At 41.8% G+C, this 19979-nt stretch overlaps 1 protein-coding gene across 1 annotated transcript in view; it reads left to right on the top strand.

Annotated features, from left to right (window-relative positions):
• CPNE4 (copine 4) overlaps positions 1-19979 on the top strand; it is a 335404-nt gene that overhangs the window by 253475 nt on the left and 61950 nt on the right. Inside the window, exon 8 of the mRNA XM_026658337.1 lies at positions 17962-18060. Within this exon, the coding sequence (XP_026514122.1) occupies positions 17962-18060 (99 nt within the window). The remainder of the gene's footprint in view (positions 1-17961; positions 18061-19979) is intronic.

Genomic DNA, 19979 nt, shown 5'->3' with positions numbered 1-19979 from the left:
ATCCTTCTTTTTGGAGTTCCTCAGACTCTATCACCCCTCGCCTTTCCCTCCCCCCCTCCCCCAATAGTTACCAACCATTTGTTTGTTTAGCCACAAATTTTCCACAATACCACAGAGAGGTCTCTCTGGGATAGCTTGCATTGCTCTGGAATAATTCATCAGACTAGATTGAAACAGTGCTGGGAACCAGCCTTGAAGGCAATTGACAGTTATTACTGACATCTAAAGAAGCTCCAGATGATACTGCAGATCGCTGAAGAATAGTGAAGCAAACTGCTGACATAGTGGCACACTCCCAATGAGAGAGAATACTGGGTTGTACAGGATGCCTTATGTGCTAGTATTCTTGCTTGCAAAAGCCACTTCTCCTGAATGCTCAATAGAAGCCAAAAGTCATCTGTGAACCAGTGTGTTCTGTTTCTTCACACAATGGGAGGCATCATAAATTGCATATGTAAGCGGGGGAATGGTCCCGCTATTGTGGGGAACTTTCCGGGCTTCTGCACTACCCCGGTGAAGTGGGCTAGCGAAAGGATCTGAGTCCTCGCTCCCACTTCCTTTACCCAGAGGCCTCCCTGCCCTTGAGGACTCCCCTTCCACTCTCCTGTCTGGCAGAGTCCTCGTAACCCCAACAAGGCTGGGCCCAGGATTCCTGGGGGGCTTGACCCCCAACCCTGCTGTGGTCACCTAGGACAGGGGCTAGGGTGTCCCCACTCCGGGGTACTCTCTCTGTACTGGGCACCTCCCTGACCCACTGATTATTCCATACAATTTAAAACAAATGCAAGTTGTTTAATTAACAATTAATCTAAAGAAAAGAATAAGGAAAAATGGGAAAGGTTAAAGGAAAACACATCATCCCGCTTTGTGGCAGGGAACATCACAAACATTGTCTCTGGACATCAGGGCACTTCAGTCTGTTCCTTGTTAGTCCCAGATTTCCGTCTCAGGCCCTGGCTGTGCTGCAGGGATGCTGCGGGTTGGACACTTGCAATGGTGGTGGCCACACACCTCCGGGCTTTGAGTGGTGGGACCCTTCTTCCCAGCGTCAGCCCCCCGTAGGGTTAAGGTCCCCCTCCTGGTCTGGCCTGCAAGGGCCCTTGTCTGGGGGTGTCTTTCTGTGCTGGGCCCTTTGCCCAAGGTCCCCCCCTTGGCTGGTCCCACTTGCTCACCACACCTGGCTCTGTGGCTGCGTCTCTGCTCCCAGCACACGATCTGCTCTCCCTGGGCTGCGTCTCTGGCTCTGTGGCTGCGTCTCTGCTCCCAGCATATGATCTGCTCTCCCTGGGCTGCGTCTCTGGCTCCTCTGGATCTGGCACGGTTCTGCTCTCCAGCTCAGCCTGGGCCCCTGCTTTCTCCTTAGCTCGGCCCCACTCAGTCTGACCCCGTCCTCTGTGTGAGCTGGAATTGCCTGGACCTCCCTGGCCTCCTGACCCTCTGATTAGCCTGCCCGCCCTGTCAATCAGGCTGATCTGGAGCATTGGCCTCTCCCCATTGTTCCTGGGGACTGTCAGTCTCAGGCTCCTGATTTGCCATCAACCCTTCCCCTTTTAGTACTGGGAGCAAGCCAATCAAAACACCCCCACTGAATGTTAGTAAGGGGGCAACAGTCCCCTTACACATACTTTTTTCTGTGTGAGTAGAGAATTGGGGAAATGTCTACGCTGCTCTCAAGGCTGCCAAGCTTAGTGTTCCTAGAAACTGAGTGTGATTTGGCACAAGTCTAACGTGCATGTCAAAGAACAAAACCAAATGTGCAGTATTAGTATTCCCTGTTTTTAGGAGCATCTCTCTTAGATGGTAATAGATGCCTGTTATTCTCTGCCTCCTCCATTCCAAGCATCCCCTGTATTGCTCAGCCTAGTACAGAGTCAGAATTTGGGGGTTTCCTTTGCAATATATTTGTGGTAAATATTAAATATTGCTTGGTATTTTTTTTGTAAATTTAATGTCCAGTCCCTCTGTTTCTCTATGTTCATTATGTTATAAACTGTCACTTTTTTGTAATATTTGACAACATGTTCTGTTGTCCCAGCATGAGTTTTTCTGGTAATAAACCACCTTTTCATTTTGGCAAAATCAGCTGTAGTGACAAAGTATCATCTGCTCTACCTTTTACCAATTGTTTTCAAGACAGAGATGTCAGTTCACTCTACTTGCAGCTCTTGTATGCCAGGCTTAGTCTAAAGGCCTGATCCAAAGCCCATTGAAGTCAATGGTTCAGATCCTCAGGTAGTCGAAAAGGGTCAGTGGAGTTTGACAATTTACATCTGCTGAGTATCTGCCCTAATCTTTCCATTGACGTCACAGGACTTTGAATCAGGCCCAGATGCTTTCTGTGGTACATGTCGTGGAAAAATACTTGTTTTCAAAAGCCATCTGAGAGAATTGTATTTCCCACGTTTGATTTACATTAGATTGGGTACTGTAAATAAACAAGAATTGGAGTCTATAAAATACATTCCTGAGCAAGTTAGTCATCATCAGGAAACTCATGCTGTCTCCTAAGTAATGTATAATGAAGACTTACTGAGCTTGGAAATAATGTGGTTTTCTTTCATATGACATAATGGTGCCACCTGCAGTCCAGATCTCTGCACCATCACTAATGGTTTCTTATAAAGTAGTTCACAAGAGTAAAGCCTTTAATCAGTAAAGTGAAGGAAAGCACAATAATCGATCATTTGGAGTAATTGCTGAATTTCATGGTGGGGTTTGATGGATTTTTATTAGCATGAGCTTCCTTTTCCTTGTGACTTTTCTTAAAAATTAAGACCATGAGACCCCAAAATCTATTCCTTTGAATTGGTGACTCGTTAGTGGCACCAGATAAGGCACAATAACATTAAACACTGTTGTTCTCTTTGCTACTACATAACCACAGATTTTAGTTCCCATTCATGAGCGGGCATGTCACAAATTAAGAAAACTGCTCTGACTAAAGATAGTCTTGTGTTCTAAGCTGACAGAGTAATAGGAACTCCATAGAATCTGAACATTCTTGTGCCTTACTTCAAAATATTATTGTTTTCAATTAAATGAATGAAATTAGAATAAGTAATACAGTTTTGCTCTGTCCTCTTAGCCCTAGCTAGTCCAATGCTTTTCTAGGTTTTTTTTAATCTGATTCCAAGTGCCAAAGAACTATTAATCTGTTTTACGATAGAATATTCATACTAGCAATTCTTACGCTGTTTTTTTAAGATTTGTGGCATGCTTTTGACATGTGATTCCTGGTACTATTACTTTTTTCTTCTTCTTTCTCTTTCTGATTATTGTTGTTGTTATTGGTATAATAGCATCAGTGTGCTAGGCTCTTTACAGAAAGATATGAAAGTAACATCCCTGTCTTGAAGAGATAGCAGTCTAAACAGGGACAACGTATAAACACAGAAGAGGGATGAGGAAGCAAAAAAATAAAACAAATAGCATGACTGAATGGAGAAGATGTGCACACATCCTGATGGCTTCACAATTTTATTTATTTTGTTCAATATGGTGAGGTGTTCATGATTTTGATCAATCTTAGTTAACACTTTCCTTCAAAGGTGATCTTAAAGAGTATCAACTAGCCAGTTAGACTAATCATTTTATTCTGCTTGGATGTTTCAAAGTATCTGTGCCAAGTCCTGTTTCTCACTGAAGTGTGGTTATTTGAATTTAACTACCAAGTTAATATACATACACATTTTACATAAGTGTCCCTTCCTTCCTGCAATCATTGTGAGATAAATCACCAGCATTAAAAGGAAACAGTTTGTGGTCATAATTACATTGGATTAAATGTTTGATTCCTCTTGCTTCTTCCATTGACAATTATTCTAATGATAGTGTCTCAATTAATGTACCAGAACGATAAAAGAATGTCAACACCTACATCGTTTTCCTAACTGCAGAGGAAATTGTATGTTAAGCTGACAAAATGTTGACATTAAGGGATGAATAGTCAGCTCATCTTTAACCAGTCCTCTCTTTCTGATCTTCAATTATTTGTGTCATAATTAAGGCAATTTACACAATCTAAAAGTACCTTATTGCACATTTAAACCAGGTACTTAGATATCTAACATGGACTGACGGAAACCTCTTTTGATTACTTGCTACCATAAATTGTGGATACAAAGGCAGATGTCAGTGGTTGAAAATCTGACCCTAAAAGAATAACTGTACTTGCTGTAGTGAAGGAGACACTTTTCCAAGACACTATCTTTCTTTTCAGTATTACTTCTTTAAATCCTCCAAGCAATGAGAGTATTTTTGTGTATTAAAAACACTGATACTATATCTTTCTGCTTTCCCCCCAAATCCCTTTGCTTCTCTGTTACGCACCTTGTATTATAAAAATAAATTCCCAACATGGTAACTATAATATTCTTTTCTCATGGTAACCTGCATTATTCTGCAGCCAGCACAGTATGTGTAGCTGGACAGCATCATCCTGATAAGCAACCATACCAAAATACACGATTGACTTATTTTTACAGAGACATCACAGGTAGTCATCTGTTCCCTTTCTTTGAATCCCAGTAGCTCTTATTTATACTGCTAAATGTACTAAGTTCAAATACAGTAAAGAACTGTGCAGAGTCATAAAAAGACTTTCTTTCATTTGAAAGTTGCTTTTATTAACTTCCTCTATGATGCAGGTTTTGGCACAGAAACATAATGATTTTTAATCTCTCTCAAGAGCCAAGTCATCAAGAGCAACAAAAAGAGCCTGGGCTTGATTTCTGTTCAACTGAAAGGAGATAATGTTAAAATAATAAACAATAATATCTTCCATTTTATATTGGCTTTCAACCAAATAATCCCAAAGTAACCTAAGGAAACCCAACAAATGGACAAGCCAATACACACTGGGATTGCTTCATCCAGTACTGAAATGCACCCACCTCTGGGGTGAGACATGGCTACTGTTCAAAAGCTCACAAGAACATTACATGACAGTTCAAGGTAGAAAGCAAAGACTAATACGGTAACCAGTTAGAATAGCAGGGAGAAGTTGAGTAGGAAGAATTTAATTGCCTGTGCTGGACTCAGTCCAATACATGGGGTCATCACCCTTGTCTATTTGAAAAGTGCTTTGACATCTTTAATGTCACAACAGCACTTTATGTTGCAGTAGTAACTATTTGCAGCAAATTTGGATCCAGATCTGAATGTCATGGGGCTGACCCCATAATTCATTATGCCAAAACTGTGGTTCCAACCCTCTCCCCTTTTAACTAGGGGTAAATCCAAAACTGAACTTCAGTTTAGTTCCCTCTCTACCTTTTTCAGAACACTGATAATTATTTTTGTTTTTCATCAAAGGCTCAGCATTTCTGTACATGGGGAAGAGGGTACATCTCGCTGTCCTGATTCATCCACAACCTATTGCTAATCGTTCTTCTGTTTCCTTTTATGTAGTTTAATTACTTTAAAGGCAGAAGATAGTTGATAATGGACAAATTTTCAAAGCTGCGACTTGGAAAGAAAAATGTAGAACCACAGGGCAGCTTGAGGAATTTGCAGGATTAATTATTTGGTCATTCTTAGTTAACACTTCTCTGCAGGAGATCATCAAAGAGTATCTACTGGACAGTTAAACTAATCGTTTTAGTCTGTCTAGATATTCCAAAACATCTGTTTAAATCCTATGTTTCACTGTTATGCACAGTTTCAGCTTACTCTTCTGTTTTGTGCTAGGGGTTCAAAATGGAAACAGAGAAATCCCAAGACTAGCTTTATCAGAGTGCTTGGTGTTGTGCTTACCACTAGAAAACAAGACAATATTGACCTTGATAATCTCTGGAAATGAACCAGTGGTCCTTTTCTGAAAATCCTAAATTTGAGCCTGTCAGTGCTGTTTCCTGCTGCTGAGGACTCTCTTGTTTGAGTATAATATTTAAACATGAGAGTTTTGTTCACACTGTTCAGTGGTGAATTTTGAATTTCACATATCGAGTACTTGCAATGGAGTGCTCATAAGTGAGCAACAGGCTATTCACAGGATATGTTCATAATATATAAATATATAATTTCAAGGAACCCATCATCTGTTCATGGACAACCCAAGAAGAGACAAAATTCATCAAATAAATTACTGTTTACACATTACATGCTTCACTCGACTGCAGTGTTTGGTACAGATTTGTCACAATAGTGACTCAAAACCATTAGGCCTGAAAATATTTCCCACAGCATTCAGTCTGTGTGTAGCAGCAGCAGATAATATTTCTAAGAGAGAAATTGTTTCTTTCACTGAAAATTGACACTTAGATTGATACGATACAGGGAATGTGGCTGAATTCCGTATGAGTTTTCATTAATCTAGCATCATGTGTCTTGCTTGCTCTACTCCTAACTAATATTAATGCACACTTACATTTGAAGGCTTAATATACTCGCCAAGTGTCCTGTTTGTGGGGAAAGTCGTGGGGTGAAATCCAGGCCTCATTGAATTCCTACTGACTTCATGGCAGCCAGAATTTCACATCTGGTCTTTAAATTGTCTTGTAGATGTAGAACCTTCATTGGGATCATTTTTCACTTCCCACTTTCGGTTTATATTGCTCCCATCCTCACTCTCCCTTCCACCCATATTCATATCTTTACAAGATCCTCTTTCAAAATGAATAAATTTAAAAAAAAAGTCTGCTGTTTTCAGCCCATCTGTGTAGCCTGGTACCTTCAGGTCTGTGAGGTGCCCTAAATGGCCTGTGACAGCGGCTGCCAGCACACTCCTTTTGAAGTGCAGCACACTTAGCAATCTGATTTTCAGTACATGTAGCAGATAGGCCTGAATGGAAAACTTAAGGGTTCAGATTTGTATGTGAACTTTCCCAGGGTGCTCAGGTCCAAGTTTATGATCGATCTTATGGTGTGTATAGACACACACACACACACACACACACACACACAATTTGCTGCTTTAAAACAAATCCCCAATATACCTTGCACATAATGCATTTCATACCTGTGAAGAGGTGCATCTATGGTTCCCCTTTAACCCTGCTCTTAAGTTAGTTTTCAATGCAGCATCTTATTTTACCTCCTACCTTTTTAATTTAGCCGTTCATCTCCCTTAACAACCTTTGTGGACCTTAACAACCGCTTTGTGGAACTCTAAATAGACCTCACCCATTGAATTTCCATTACCTATCTTGGCAGTAATATCTTTAACTATTTCCAGTAAGAGTTCAATTAAAATCATGGAATGATATTCAGACCTTTCAGAAATGATTACATATCTATTAAATAATGGATATTGTCTCATTTCTTGAAAACCTCTGAACAAAGTTAATGTGTGGAACAATTGATTTACCTTATTGACATATTTGTAATATCCAGGTATTATTTTTTGTAATATAATTTGTGTATGATATTCTAGTTTCTGGTTTTGGTTGTTGTTTTTTTTTAAATATTTTTAAAAGATTTTAACGGACAGAAAAAGGATGTCAGTAGATTAGTTAAACTTCCTGCCTAAATCTATGCTGGTTTTTCTTAAACAAAATATGATTTCCCATGTCTTTTCCTCCTACATCCCTTAAGAGGTTTTTCACATATATTTCACAACCTGTTTTTTTCCACTAACTAGTTACTAATCTATATTTTCTTAGTTTACCACTTTTTGGCATAAGAAGTGCACCACTTTCCAGTGCTCAGAAATCTCTCCTAAGTCTAGCAATGTTTTATGTGGCTGCAATTTCAAGAAAATGTACCTTTGTGGACTGGCAAATTGGTAACTGCATGTACATTGGTACTGCCTGTTTGCAAAGGAAATTACTCAAGTTCACACACACATGCCGTTACGTGTGCTTTAACCTTGGTGCACTTGTGCATGTGGTTTTGGTTCTGTAGGTGCAGTTAGAGCCCAAGTTTTGAAAGTTGATGCTTAGAGTATACTGTAGCTCCAATCAAAAAAAGGCACCACCCTGCTTGTCATTGGTGCAGCACTGAACCCATCCTGGGTCTGAGGCCAGGAAAACTTTTTCAGGAGAAAGAAATATTTTTCTGTCAGTGTTTTTGTTATGTACTTGTTTAAATGGTAGTATAACGAGCGAGTGTTGAGAGAATGCGGAATCGGTCAACACTACGCTCGACTGATGTGGCAACTCATGGTGTCGGACGCCATCAGGTGGTCGAGGGACATCTACCTAGAACACATCACCAGACATCGGCAATACCAGGAGGGATGAGCTGGAGTGCCGATGAGAAGCAGTAAGGAAAGTAACTGAAATACTTCCCTGATTGATTGTATTTTCTAAATGGACAACCTACCTAATTCTCAATTACTGAGGGATAATCTCCACTCATTGATATATTTTGCTTTCCACAACCAACTCTCTGTACAACTCTTCATGAGTGATGTACCAGAGTATTTGGATTCTAATATCTAAACTGTATTGTTAAATTTATTCACCTACATTTTAATTATTGTTGATTATGCACTCGATGTATTATATGACTTTTAAAAACAAACTCTGTATTTGTGGATAATCTAAGCACTATACCCAGATGTACAGACACTTTTCTCAACCTATGTATTACAGAATTTTTTTTAACATTAACTTTAATAAAATTTTGAGGCTGATCAGAAATCTGGATTGTTAGAATAAGCCCCCTGGGGAGGAGCTGTAGTGGGTGGAGTGTAGATGAATCTTTCAAAGATACATGAGAAATGGTTTTCTTGTCAGTTAATTTTGTTTCAGTTTCTTCCTTCTGTTAAATCTCATTCTCACATCTTTTTCCTTACTTCCATTTCTTTCATATTCCTTGTCTCCTTCCCCTCTATGTATCCGCTCAGTCAGTCTTCTCCTCCAGCTTACCCCTCTCCTGGCCTCTTCCTCTGACTTCCATTTCTACATTCCTCCATTTCCCTCACTCTCCTTGTGTCATGCATCTCCCTACAGTTTTTCTCCCCCTCCCTCTCTGCTATGCCTCAGTCACACTTACACTCTCTCACATGCACATGTATAAATCGGCATCCTTTCTGTACTTCATCCAAGTCACGAGACTATTTGGACAGGGTTGATATTAATGAGAGTTGTAAGAACTGCAGGATTTGGGCCCTTTCAGAGTAAGCAGCTTCTTTTGTTATCAATGGGAGTTCCATCTATGAAACAAGTGTAGAATGCAGAGTCAACATTTAAAAATCCACCCCGCAGATGGGACTTTTGTCCTGAATACGCTGGTTGATATCTTAGTTTAACCAAGTCTGTACGCTCCAATTATAGTGCATGCCTCGTTCAACACACACTGACTGCCTCTAGTATAGAAATCTAAAATCTTTCACTCTTGTGTTCCATAATGACAGATGGTTTGGAGTCTTAAAATATCTTTTAACTGTACAGCTGCTTAATATTTGTGAATTGATTTATTGTCCATATTGCCCTATGGCAAAACCCTACCAGCATAAGTTCTTACTCCTACTTACAGAAATGACCCTAATCAAGAAGGTCCAGCATCATCAATACTGATACAGTGGTGTCATCCATTTAATAAATGGGCAAGTTATGGGCCATTAAACCTAGTACTGTGTGCCAGACCATATTTTATAGTGGTGCCCCAGAGTAACACATAATTAACACCTCTCTGATTGACAAAATAAATTACAATGTAATCAATCATTTTATACAAAAACTTGTCATTACTACAAGTGGAATGTGGAGACATTTGCAATGCTCTAGTGCTACTACTGATAGAGAGCGGATTGCACCATTTCCCCAAGAGTCCACTATCTTGCTATTCATTTCTAGGTGTCATTCAAGGGGTTGATTTTTATCAGATGACTTTCATAGTTCCTGTAGTTACTCAAGCTTTTGTCTGGGATTGAAGGTGGATAGAATGAATAAAGTTTTGTTCTGGGTTGAGAGTTTTAGTTGCTAGGTTCCTGAATTATATTATTAGTTTTCATCAATGTGCCCACAGTTGAATCTGATGAATCTCTAAATAAATAATGCCTCCTGCGGTGTTTAAGATATTACCCAACTAGAGTTGCACACATTTTGTCCCACTTATCTGTTGACAGCAAACGTGACAATGGGGGAGGGGACTCAGCGAGGACTGATTTATCAGTTCTCACAAAAATATTGTAGTCCAGAACTATGTCTGGGGAAAACACGAAGGCCCTTGTGAGCTAAATTATCCTTCCTTTGACAGTCATGATGCCAAAGCTTCCCACAACTCCTGGGAGGTTGCTGGTGAGCGCTTCAGGCATTAGAGTAAAGAGGAAAAAAAGTCAGGTGGAATATACCACCTTCAGCTCCTACCTTGTGCACTATGGGCTAGATCCTCAGCTATATCAGAGGATATGTCAGCCCTAAATTATCTGCAGACTTTCTGGCTGCTTTGCACTGTTGGTAGTTAGGATATTTCAATCCCAATTCAGCAAAGTATCTAAGCATGTGCTTAACATGGCATCAGTGGGATCAGTCACATGCCTAAAGTTAAGAATGTCTTTAAGTGCTTATCCCAACGGGGCTCTGCTCTTCCCTGTTAGATGCTGAAGCTAACGTCTAAAGTAAATCAGGTGAAAATTGTACTAGATCAGCTGCAAAATGTAGGTGACCAGGAGAAATTAAGTCTGGCAAGCCTTAACTTGAATTTCCTATATTTGGTTGGTTTTGTATGTGTTATGCTCCAGTTTAAAACAGTTTAATTTTCTGGATGAGAGAAGCTCAACTGGACTATTTTGCAAAAGTCCATTTCCAAAGTCCAGCTGTCTCCAAATAAGATTTAGTTATAAGAGTCGCTGTCTGTCTGTCTTTTAACACGTAGCCTTTGGAGGCAGTTTTGGACCCATTCATAAATTTTATGGTGAAGTTACATGATTTCATTACCTTCTACCTTTGTCTTCACTGACACAGAGGTGTTTTTAGCAGCAAGAGAATTAAGGCATCTTAATGATCTTGTTGTCAAATACTAAAAGGAGAGAAGGCACTTATAGTGATTACCACGAGATGAGTAGGGGAGGCCAGCACTATACTGCTGCCAGTGACTGAGCTCACCTACTTCACCTCAAGGTAAAACTAAAGTGCTGTTGTGTCCATTATTTTGTTGTAGTGGGATTGCTAATGGAATTAGTTATCCTGCAGTAAAAACACACCTATTTTGCCTGTAAAGACATAATCTGAACATTTACCAAATTTAGGCTATTACTTCCCCATCCCATGTCAGAGATGCACATGCATTTTTAAAAAATAAAAGAAGTTTGGTTTGAGTTCTGACAGTAGGTTCAGGAACTTGAGTAACAGAAATCCCCTTCCCCAACTGTTTAACCTAGTATACATATTTAATAGTAAAGTGGTTCTTTCATACTTAGCGCTCCTTTCAAATTGTAAGCACTGTGGCCATGTCTACACTACAAAATTATATCAATCTAACTTCTCGGCTTACAGCCACCGCAGTTATTAAATCGCTTGTGTGTGTGCGCACTCTTGGCGGTGCACGTCCTCACCAGAAGTGCTTGTATCGATTGTATTGTCAGGGGGGGGGCATTGTGGGACAGCTCCTGAAAGCCAGTAACAGTTGATGAAAGCACTGCAGTGTCTACACTGACACTGTGTCGACCTAATTACATCAACCGTGAGTCTATGCTAATCGGGGAAGTGGTGTTACTGCATTGGCATACAAAGGCACTTATGTCGGCAGGAGCCAAATTTAAGTGAAGACACTTCCACAGCTAGGTTGACGCAAGGCAACTTACTTTGACCTACCCATGTAGGATAGACCAGGCCTATGAGACAGAAATGAGTGATATTTCTTTACTGCAGATTTCCTTGTGAATATCATCCAGTATTTCTTAACTTTGAGACATATGATGAACAGAAGTGGTCAAAAAGTGTGTGTGTACGGGGGTGGGGGAACAAATCAGCAAAAAAAATTGGGAAAGATGTTTCTGTTCACTAAAACGTGAAACTTTTTGAAAATTTTCAATCCACTCAAATAATGCAAGACTTTCCCCCTCCCCTTGGAGCAGCCAATTGTGGAAATAATTACATTTACTGTACAGACAGCATGGATGAATATTAATAGTGTCTGGAGTTGTAGGCTGCTTAGTAAAATCCATGTGATATTTTTGTGGAATATATTAGAGTTCAAGAAGGGGGGTGGGGGTGAGCTTGGTGGTCACACAAAGGAAGTGTGATTAGGGTTGCTGACTTTCCAATTTCTTAAAACCGGACACTACAGCCCCCTCTGCTCACTCTCCCCTTCCCCTGGGACTCACCTGCAGAGTGGGGCTGGGAGCTGAAGCAGAGCCTGTCCACGAGATGCAGGTGGGAGTCGACCCTGGCTGAGAACAGGCTGGGGCAGACTGATGACCCGGCATCCCCGGTCCCCACGCCCTGGGCCACGCTGGCGGTGGCATTTGCAGGCAGCGATCATGGGAGGGGCGGGGGGTGTTGTCAGTCTGCCTGTCTGAGTGAGATGTGCCGGGGTAGGAGAAATGCCCTTCCCTCCCTGTGCTGTGTGTGAGAGCTGGAGGCCAGGCTCTGCAATGAGCCACAGGCCCTGAGCTTTAAGGGTGCTGCTCCCACACCCTTGCGGGCTGGGCCGAGCCAAGCCCCCATCCAAGTGGCACGGGGAGGGAAGCGAAGTGGGAGCTGGTGCTGCAAAGTCACCTCTGCCCCGGGGAGAAGCAGCTGCCCCACATGGGATCCCCAGCTCAGTTTGCGGCTCTGGTGCCGGTCACACGTATCTCATGTGTGCTTGATCTAGCTGTCAAGTATTGACTGCCATAAGGCAAATGCAGACAGAGAGCCCCATGCTGCTCCAGTACAAGTGTGCCAGTATACTGTGTTTCCTTGTAAACTATCCCTGGTGTATCCCTCAACTGCTGAGGTTGTGCCAAATAGTACGTGGCTTCCTAAACGCTAAAGCTAGACCACCTTTGGAATGAAACAAACAAGCAGCTTGATCTCTATTTTGTTGAGTGTGTTAAACATAATTTGACTTAGATAATCTCCAATTAAAATTCTAACCTCCCTAATAGTCCTTCCCTCTTCTTAACCTCTGCTTAGAATCCTAATGAAAAGCAGATAATAGATGAGTCACTAAAGCAACGATTCTTTGCTCATTTTATATTCCAGTAACCTGTGGCTGTGTTTTAGAGAAGGAAAGCGGATCCAGCAATTCAACAGTGACTAGAGCGAGATCACACCAGGCCACCTTAGAGGTAGAACTTGGAGGACATAACTGGAGTTAAAATACTATGGCTAAGGGCTACTGAAAAACTACTGTTGGTCCTTCTCCTCCAAACTTTAGTGGCCACATAATACTGAGGGCAAAGAAACACATTATTTTTGTTGTTGTTCATAGATGTCTATGAACCTGTCTCCCTTCATTGGATTTTTCTTTTTCCATTTGTCAGATAGAGGCTTGCAGCTGCAGAAGACGATTAGTCCTGTGCTCTCGTACTGAATCCCTTTACCTGCTGCTAACTGAAATTGATGGGTATTACATGTGCACTCAGCAGCATTTGCCACCAGTTCAGTACTTCTGTTCAGGAGCATGGGGCCACTAGCATTTGTCCTCTGTAGCTACAAGTGCTGACTAACTGGTATATGTCAGATGAGAGGAGGGAAAGCAGGTAAGCTGCTCGCCAGTTAAGGTGGGCAGCTGGACCCTGAAATGTTTCACTTCTCTGTTTTTAAAAACATTAATTATTTTTGAAGTGCATAACAAATACTCATACAATACAGTAATGCCATCTGATTATAGGACATACTGAGTATGATTTCCACACCCTGTCCCATTATCTAGTCATACTCATTCTGCAAACTAGGTGTAAAACACTATCATGCTGATCTGATAGAATTTCACATTCACTTTGTCTGTGCAACCTTTATTCAGCCCCCTTGTGCGTATGCATTATGATACAGTCTTTAATTACATGATCACATACTATTTTTTCAGAGGACCCCTGCCTCATTGGATGGGCACTGAGACGGTCCACGCCCCCAAGGTTGCGAGCGGCGTGGACTATCTGCCACCGTCCGTAAAATAGCCCTTCAGTCCAGGGCAGTGTGGCCTAGCGGCCAGAGTCTACGGAGTCCCCTTTACTTCAAGGAGACGCGGCCTGACAGCAGGAGCCTATAACATGGCCCTTGGCTACAGGGCAGTGGGGCCTACCAGCCAGAGTCCAGGAAGCAACCCTTGGGTGGAGGGTAGCGTGGTCTAGCAGCCAGAGTCTTTATCATTGGGGTGCGACAGCCCCAGTAAGGGGGGCCCCAGCCCGGGGCCCTAACAGTAGCATAGTGGTTTGCCACCAACTCAGCGGGGGGTTCCAACCGAAACACGCTGAGTTTCCCGGGGGGAGGGGGGGGAGGTACCACTCTGTCACCCTCCCAGGGTCACTTCCTACCAGGCTCTCCGTTGGGATCTCCCAGGAGTCATCGGGTCCTTGGTACTCAGCGGATTCGGTGGTCTCCTGGGTCTCCTCCAATCGCCGGGGCGCAGGCAGGCCGTGGACGGCGTCTCTTCCCGGTGCAGTCAGCGGCTGTGGCTGGTCCGCTGCAGGAGCTCCCCCGGCAGGTCCTTCTCCTACGGGCTCCAGCCCAGAATGAGCTGGTCTCCCTCCCTTTATACTCCTGTAGCACTTGGAGCATGCCCAGTCTGCCCGGGGAGGCGGGACTTCCGCTGCCAGTCCCTGGGGCTTAACTCCTTCTGGGTTAAGGCGGGGTAGTCTGGCCCCGCCACAGGCACTCAGAGGGGAGGAATTAAGGTTGCACTGGCAACTTTAAAGCTGGCATTTCCTAACTTCTAAGTGCTTGAATCTGAAACCTAAACACCATTATTTGAACATAGTTTTTTTTGTACGTAATATACAAATATGGGGCCTGCTCTGGCTGCTTTGTGCCACTCCGTTGATGCAAACCCGCCAAAAACTCATGGTTAGGATTGCTTTGCCTCACCAGAATGAGGCAAAGCATCTGGCGCATCCTTGTGAATGTGGTCTACAAGTTTTATCCTACATACAAGACAGCAACAGCAATTGAGCAGAATCGATCTAGAATATACACAATAATAAAAACTCCTAATGTAGAATAGTATAACGTGAATCTCATACTCTGCGACACGTCTTTTCACTAAGTAAATTAAGATACACTCTCCTCATCATTGTGATGCAATTGGCCACATATTGGCAAAATAAACATTCAAGAACCTTTTAAGACGATTCGAGAAATTCCTCCAAACTACACAGGACTCAGATAGTTTGTTTTGTGCTATATCAGTTAATCTCACTGAGTCAATTATCACACATTCAACAGCAGTCCTGAGTTGTTTAATAATTGGAGTCCCATTTGTGCAACAATAACCATTTTGTATACTATAGGACTATCACACTGGGCATTTCATTATGTTCTGTGGGTGAAGAGCTCTAACTCTTAGTTTTCTTATGCAGAAACTAATTTTATTTTTATTGTTTCAAAGCTTCCCATTTGCTCATGGTGGAGGTCAGAGGTAACCTTGTGTCTGATCCTATGTTCATCCTCCAATGGAGCTTAATCACACACTAAAAACTAGAGCTTGTTGAAGTTTTTCACATGGAAAGTTTTTTTCATTGAAAATTTGCCCTTTTGCAAGTAAACAACCTTATGCAAAAAACATTGTCAACATTTTTGAAATTTCCCATTTTCACTAAATTTGCCAAGATTTATTTTACCAATATCCTCACCAATGTCGTTGTTTAAATTATAACAATAATTTTCAGTCATTAGAATTTTAATTTATATACTTATTTCACCAGAAACAGTGTTTTCTTTCTGAAATCTGTGTTTTCAGCAAATAAAAAAATTGGAAAAACATTTTAAATACATTTTGAAAATTATTTTAGTAAAACACATTAACAGACCATTCCACAGAAAACAGAAAGTGGATCCATTTCAAACTATGTGGAACAGAAAAAAATTCAAAATTTCAAAAATGTTGGCAAAATTGTTTTTGTGGGTTTTTTGACCAGTGTCTCTAACAGCTGTAGTTAAGAATATACGTGTACCAGAGTTTTTTTGTATGAAGATTTCATTATAAAGGGTTCATCTGCACTGTTAGTGATGGAAATGCTTTTTCAAGTTATATTTCAAGAGACATTCCTGCTATCAGAACAGGGATCCCAATTCTGTACTATTGTTGCTGAGTAAAACTAAATATAGAAACATGCACACAGAGGAACATATCTCTTCCATCTCTGTCAAAACTGTCATCAAACAATTCTGTGCTTTATAGAGAGAGAAATCTTTTTACTTGTTTGATTTGAAGATTTTCCATCCCTTTGGGACCCTTTCATAGAAAGGTAAAAAAAAATTGCACCTGATATGGTAAAAATGACAGAACACTCAAGACAGGGAGGTGTCTAATCCGTGAACCATTCCCACTGATTAGCGTCTAGAAGAGCACAGATACTGCAGTCTTCCTTGTGTAACTGCTACATATAGCTTGTTTGTGAATCAAAGAAACTTGACTACAGTAGACCATGTCACTTATGAGGCATTCTAAATGGGAAAGAGTCTGAAAGGACAAACTACAATGAAGTCTTTGGAAGAAAAGAAGTTAAGTGATAAAGTGAGCAGTGGCATATTCACCTGTGAAGTCTCAGCTATGAATTTAGTTACCTCCCTGCCCTGTCTCCACAAAACAGACTAAGGTACCTGGCTTCATGAATTTAAGAACCTGGCTGAGATATAGAGATTAAAAATAACACTACAAACCTACATTTGAAGCCAGGTCCCTGACTTGCCAAGCTGGTCCCCTGGACCCTAGAGTCTATTTTTATTGACCTTCCAAGCATACTGCAAGACCTGTCCGAGTACACAAGCTTTTGCCTGAAGGAACCTGGGGAGCAATGTGAGATTCTGTCTTTTAAGGGGTGTGTTGGAATATTTGCTGACAATGTGCCAATTTTAAAATCTGTTGTTTAACAATTATATTGTTCTATGAGTGCTAAGCTGCTTGCCAGTCAAGGTGGGCAGCTGGACCCTGAAATGTTTCACTTCTCTGTGGGGTTTTTTTTTTTTGCATATTTTTGTAATCAAAATCAATAAATAACTTTTCTAAAGTTCAAGGTGATGGTGTATTCTCTTACAAGTTAGCCAGAGTGACTATGTTTACAAATGAAAGTTATGAATGGCTGAAAACAAGCAGTTAAATTGGAAATTGCCTGCAATTATGGCAAGCTCTGCTGCTGGTGCTAAAATATGTACATATTAATAGGCAGTGTGATCTACTCTTTAGAGCCAAGAACTCTTGGATTCAAACCCCAGTTCTTCCTCTGATTTGTTTTCTTGCCTTGGGCAAGTCACTCAGGCGAACGTTTACAAAGTGACATCTGATTTTGGGTACCTCCATTTTTGTGTGCCAACCTGAGACACTTTGGGTCTGATTTTCAGAAGTGCTGAGTCCCCACAATTCTAGTGGAAGGCAACTGGAACAGCAGATGATGAGCACCAGGTATCTCAAGATGGGCACCTAACAAAGAGGCACACAAGCGCAAAGGCCACTGTAGAAACTGTTCAGTGTAACTTCTGTTTCTCTTTCATTAAATGTAAAATGGGAATAATAATGTTTACCTACCTCTCAAGGGTGTTCTAAAGATGAATTAGTGTTTGTAAAGCACTTTGCAGAGCAAAGTATTCAGTATTATTATAACTCAGAACATTGTGTGAACACTAATATACAATTATACCTAACATGCTTTTGTATACTTGGATATAAGATCTGTTCAATCAATTATTTCACTAAACATGCAATTTCACTTTCTTCAGCCATTAATACAATAAACATCTCACCCTTCTGGTAAGCTATGTTGAGATTTCACATGTCATTTCATTCCGATCTTGACAAGAATGTGTTTTTTCTGTATGCTTAGTTTTGTTTCCATAGTAACATTTCATCAAATAAATACTGTAATTGCTCCTCAGTTACAAAATTGTTGCCTAAAGAAAACAATGTTTTCCTCTGTTCTTTCCTCTCCCTCACCAGTGCATAGTTTGGGACTGGGATTCCAATGGCAAACATGACTTCATTGGAGAATTTAGTTCAACATTCAAGGAAATGCGAGGAGCAATGGAAGGGAGACAGGTAGGTGAAAACCCTGTATAACATCTGAATTTCCTGACCAGATTTCAAGTTGACTTGCCCCATATGCAGTTCCATTGACTTAAATGGAGTGTAAGTTAGTATAGAATTTAAGCCCACCTATTTATTAGATGTATCAGGAGAGTTTCATTAAAGTTCATTGTTGAGTCCAGAATTTGACCTGGAGTACAGTGCTGGGTGCCTCTTGAAAGATTTGGAGGTGCATTTTGGTAGTTTACCCAAACCTGTTTGGTTTCATGGAGAATAGGTCCATCAATGGCTAATTAGCCAGAATAGGCAGGGATGGTGTCCTAGCCTCTGTTTGCCAGAAGCTGGGAATGAGCAACAGGGAATGGATCACTTGATGATTACCTCTTCTGTTCATTCCCTCTGGGGCACCTGGCATTGGCCATCATCAGAAGATAGGATACTGGGCTAGATGGACCTTTGGTCTGACCCAGTATGGCTGTTCTTATGTTCTGAAATTGAGCTGGAAGTTTATGAAAATATTGATCTTACTTCTCACACGATTTCAAGAGTTTCTTGGTTATATTTGGAGGGGGAGGTGCAGTAAGAGTAGCTTCTCCGTCCTCCTGCTTTTGGTCTTGACCAAACCCAAGAAGTGTAGAGAAACTCAAGAGTGATCACAAAACAGAAGGTTAGCTGAATGGATGGATAAAAAAGTTCTGATTTTGTCTGAACCAGTTCATCTCTACTAAAGAGGTGATCTATGTAAGCTAACCATTTTCATAGGAACTGTCACGAGAACTCATAAGATTTGCCATGAAATCTCCTGATAATTCACTAGTATAAAAAAGATATATGTGTTATCTGTAAAATCCCTGCACTGTTGCTTTGTTGAGAAGTGGTTAATCTACAGAACTGGGAGCCAGGATTCTTGCATTCCTTTCTCTGCTCTGTGCTTGAATCTGTAAATTAGAGCAAATCTTCTGATAGAGGTCTGCTTTTCATAGACGCTGGGTGCCTGCAACCAGGGCCGGCTCTAGGTTTTTTGCTGCCCCAAGCAAAAAAAATTTTGGCTGCCCCCGTCCCTGCCCTGGGCTCCTTGCCGCACCCCCCCTGCCGCCCCAGCCCTGGGCTCTCCTCCACCACCCGCACCCCCATGCCGCCCCAGCCCTGGGCTCTCCCCGCCCTGACCCGCACCCCCCTGCCGCCCCAGCCCTGGGCTCTCCCCCCCCCACACACACCCCCTGCTGCCCCAGCCCTGGGTTCTCCCCCCCCACACACACCCCCTGCCGCCCCAGCTCTGGGCTCCCCCTTACCCCCCCACCATTGCCCCCCACACACACCTCGTGCTGCCCCAGCCCTGGGCTCCCCCCACACACCTGCACCCTCCTTCCACCGCAGCCCTGGGTCACTGGTAACTCGCTCCCAGGGCGGGTCATTCAGCAGGAATTTTAGATGTGCACAGAACACAGACAGGATTGGTTCCCATATGGTTACAGAACTGCAGTAAAGTGGAACAATTTTCAGCTTGTGTGATTGGAGGATATCTGGATGCATATTATAAGACTGTGCTACATAAATGAGGAAAAGTTGAGGTGCCTTTATTATTCTTTTGTTCCACTCTTTCTTTCTATGGGGAATTTGCCAATGCAATATCACTGTCTTCCTTTTAAACAAACAAACAAACAAACAAAAAAAGGCAATGGCTGTTGAAAATAGCAATTCCAGTCCTAATAACCACTGGGAAGTATTTCTTGCTCAATTTTATCCTACTTTTTCTACAGCAAGTTACAGTGGATCAGTATATTTGATTTGGGAGAAATGAAGTAACAGCTGCCCAAACTGAGCTTGAGCACTCCTGAATTTTGAGGTGTTCAAATCTGGAAGGCAGGTGCTGGGGGGGCCCTGTGGCTCCGCAGGGGAGCATGGCAGCTGTATGCAGCAGCGTGTCTGGC

The sequence above is a fragment of the Terrapene carolina genome, unplaced genomic scaffold (assembly GCF_002925995.2).
Source record: "Terrapene carolina triunguis isolate 2854851 unplaced genomic scaffold, T_m_triunguis-2.0 Scaffold428, whole genome shotgun sequence".
In the NCBI taxonomy this organism is placed as follows: Eukaryota; Metazoa; Chordata; order Testudines; family Emydidae; genus Terrapene; species Terrapene triunguis.
The sequence above is the reverse complement of the archived record's forward strand: the minus strand, read 5'-3'. Positions and strand labels throughout refer to the sequence as shown.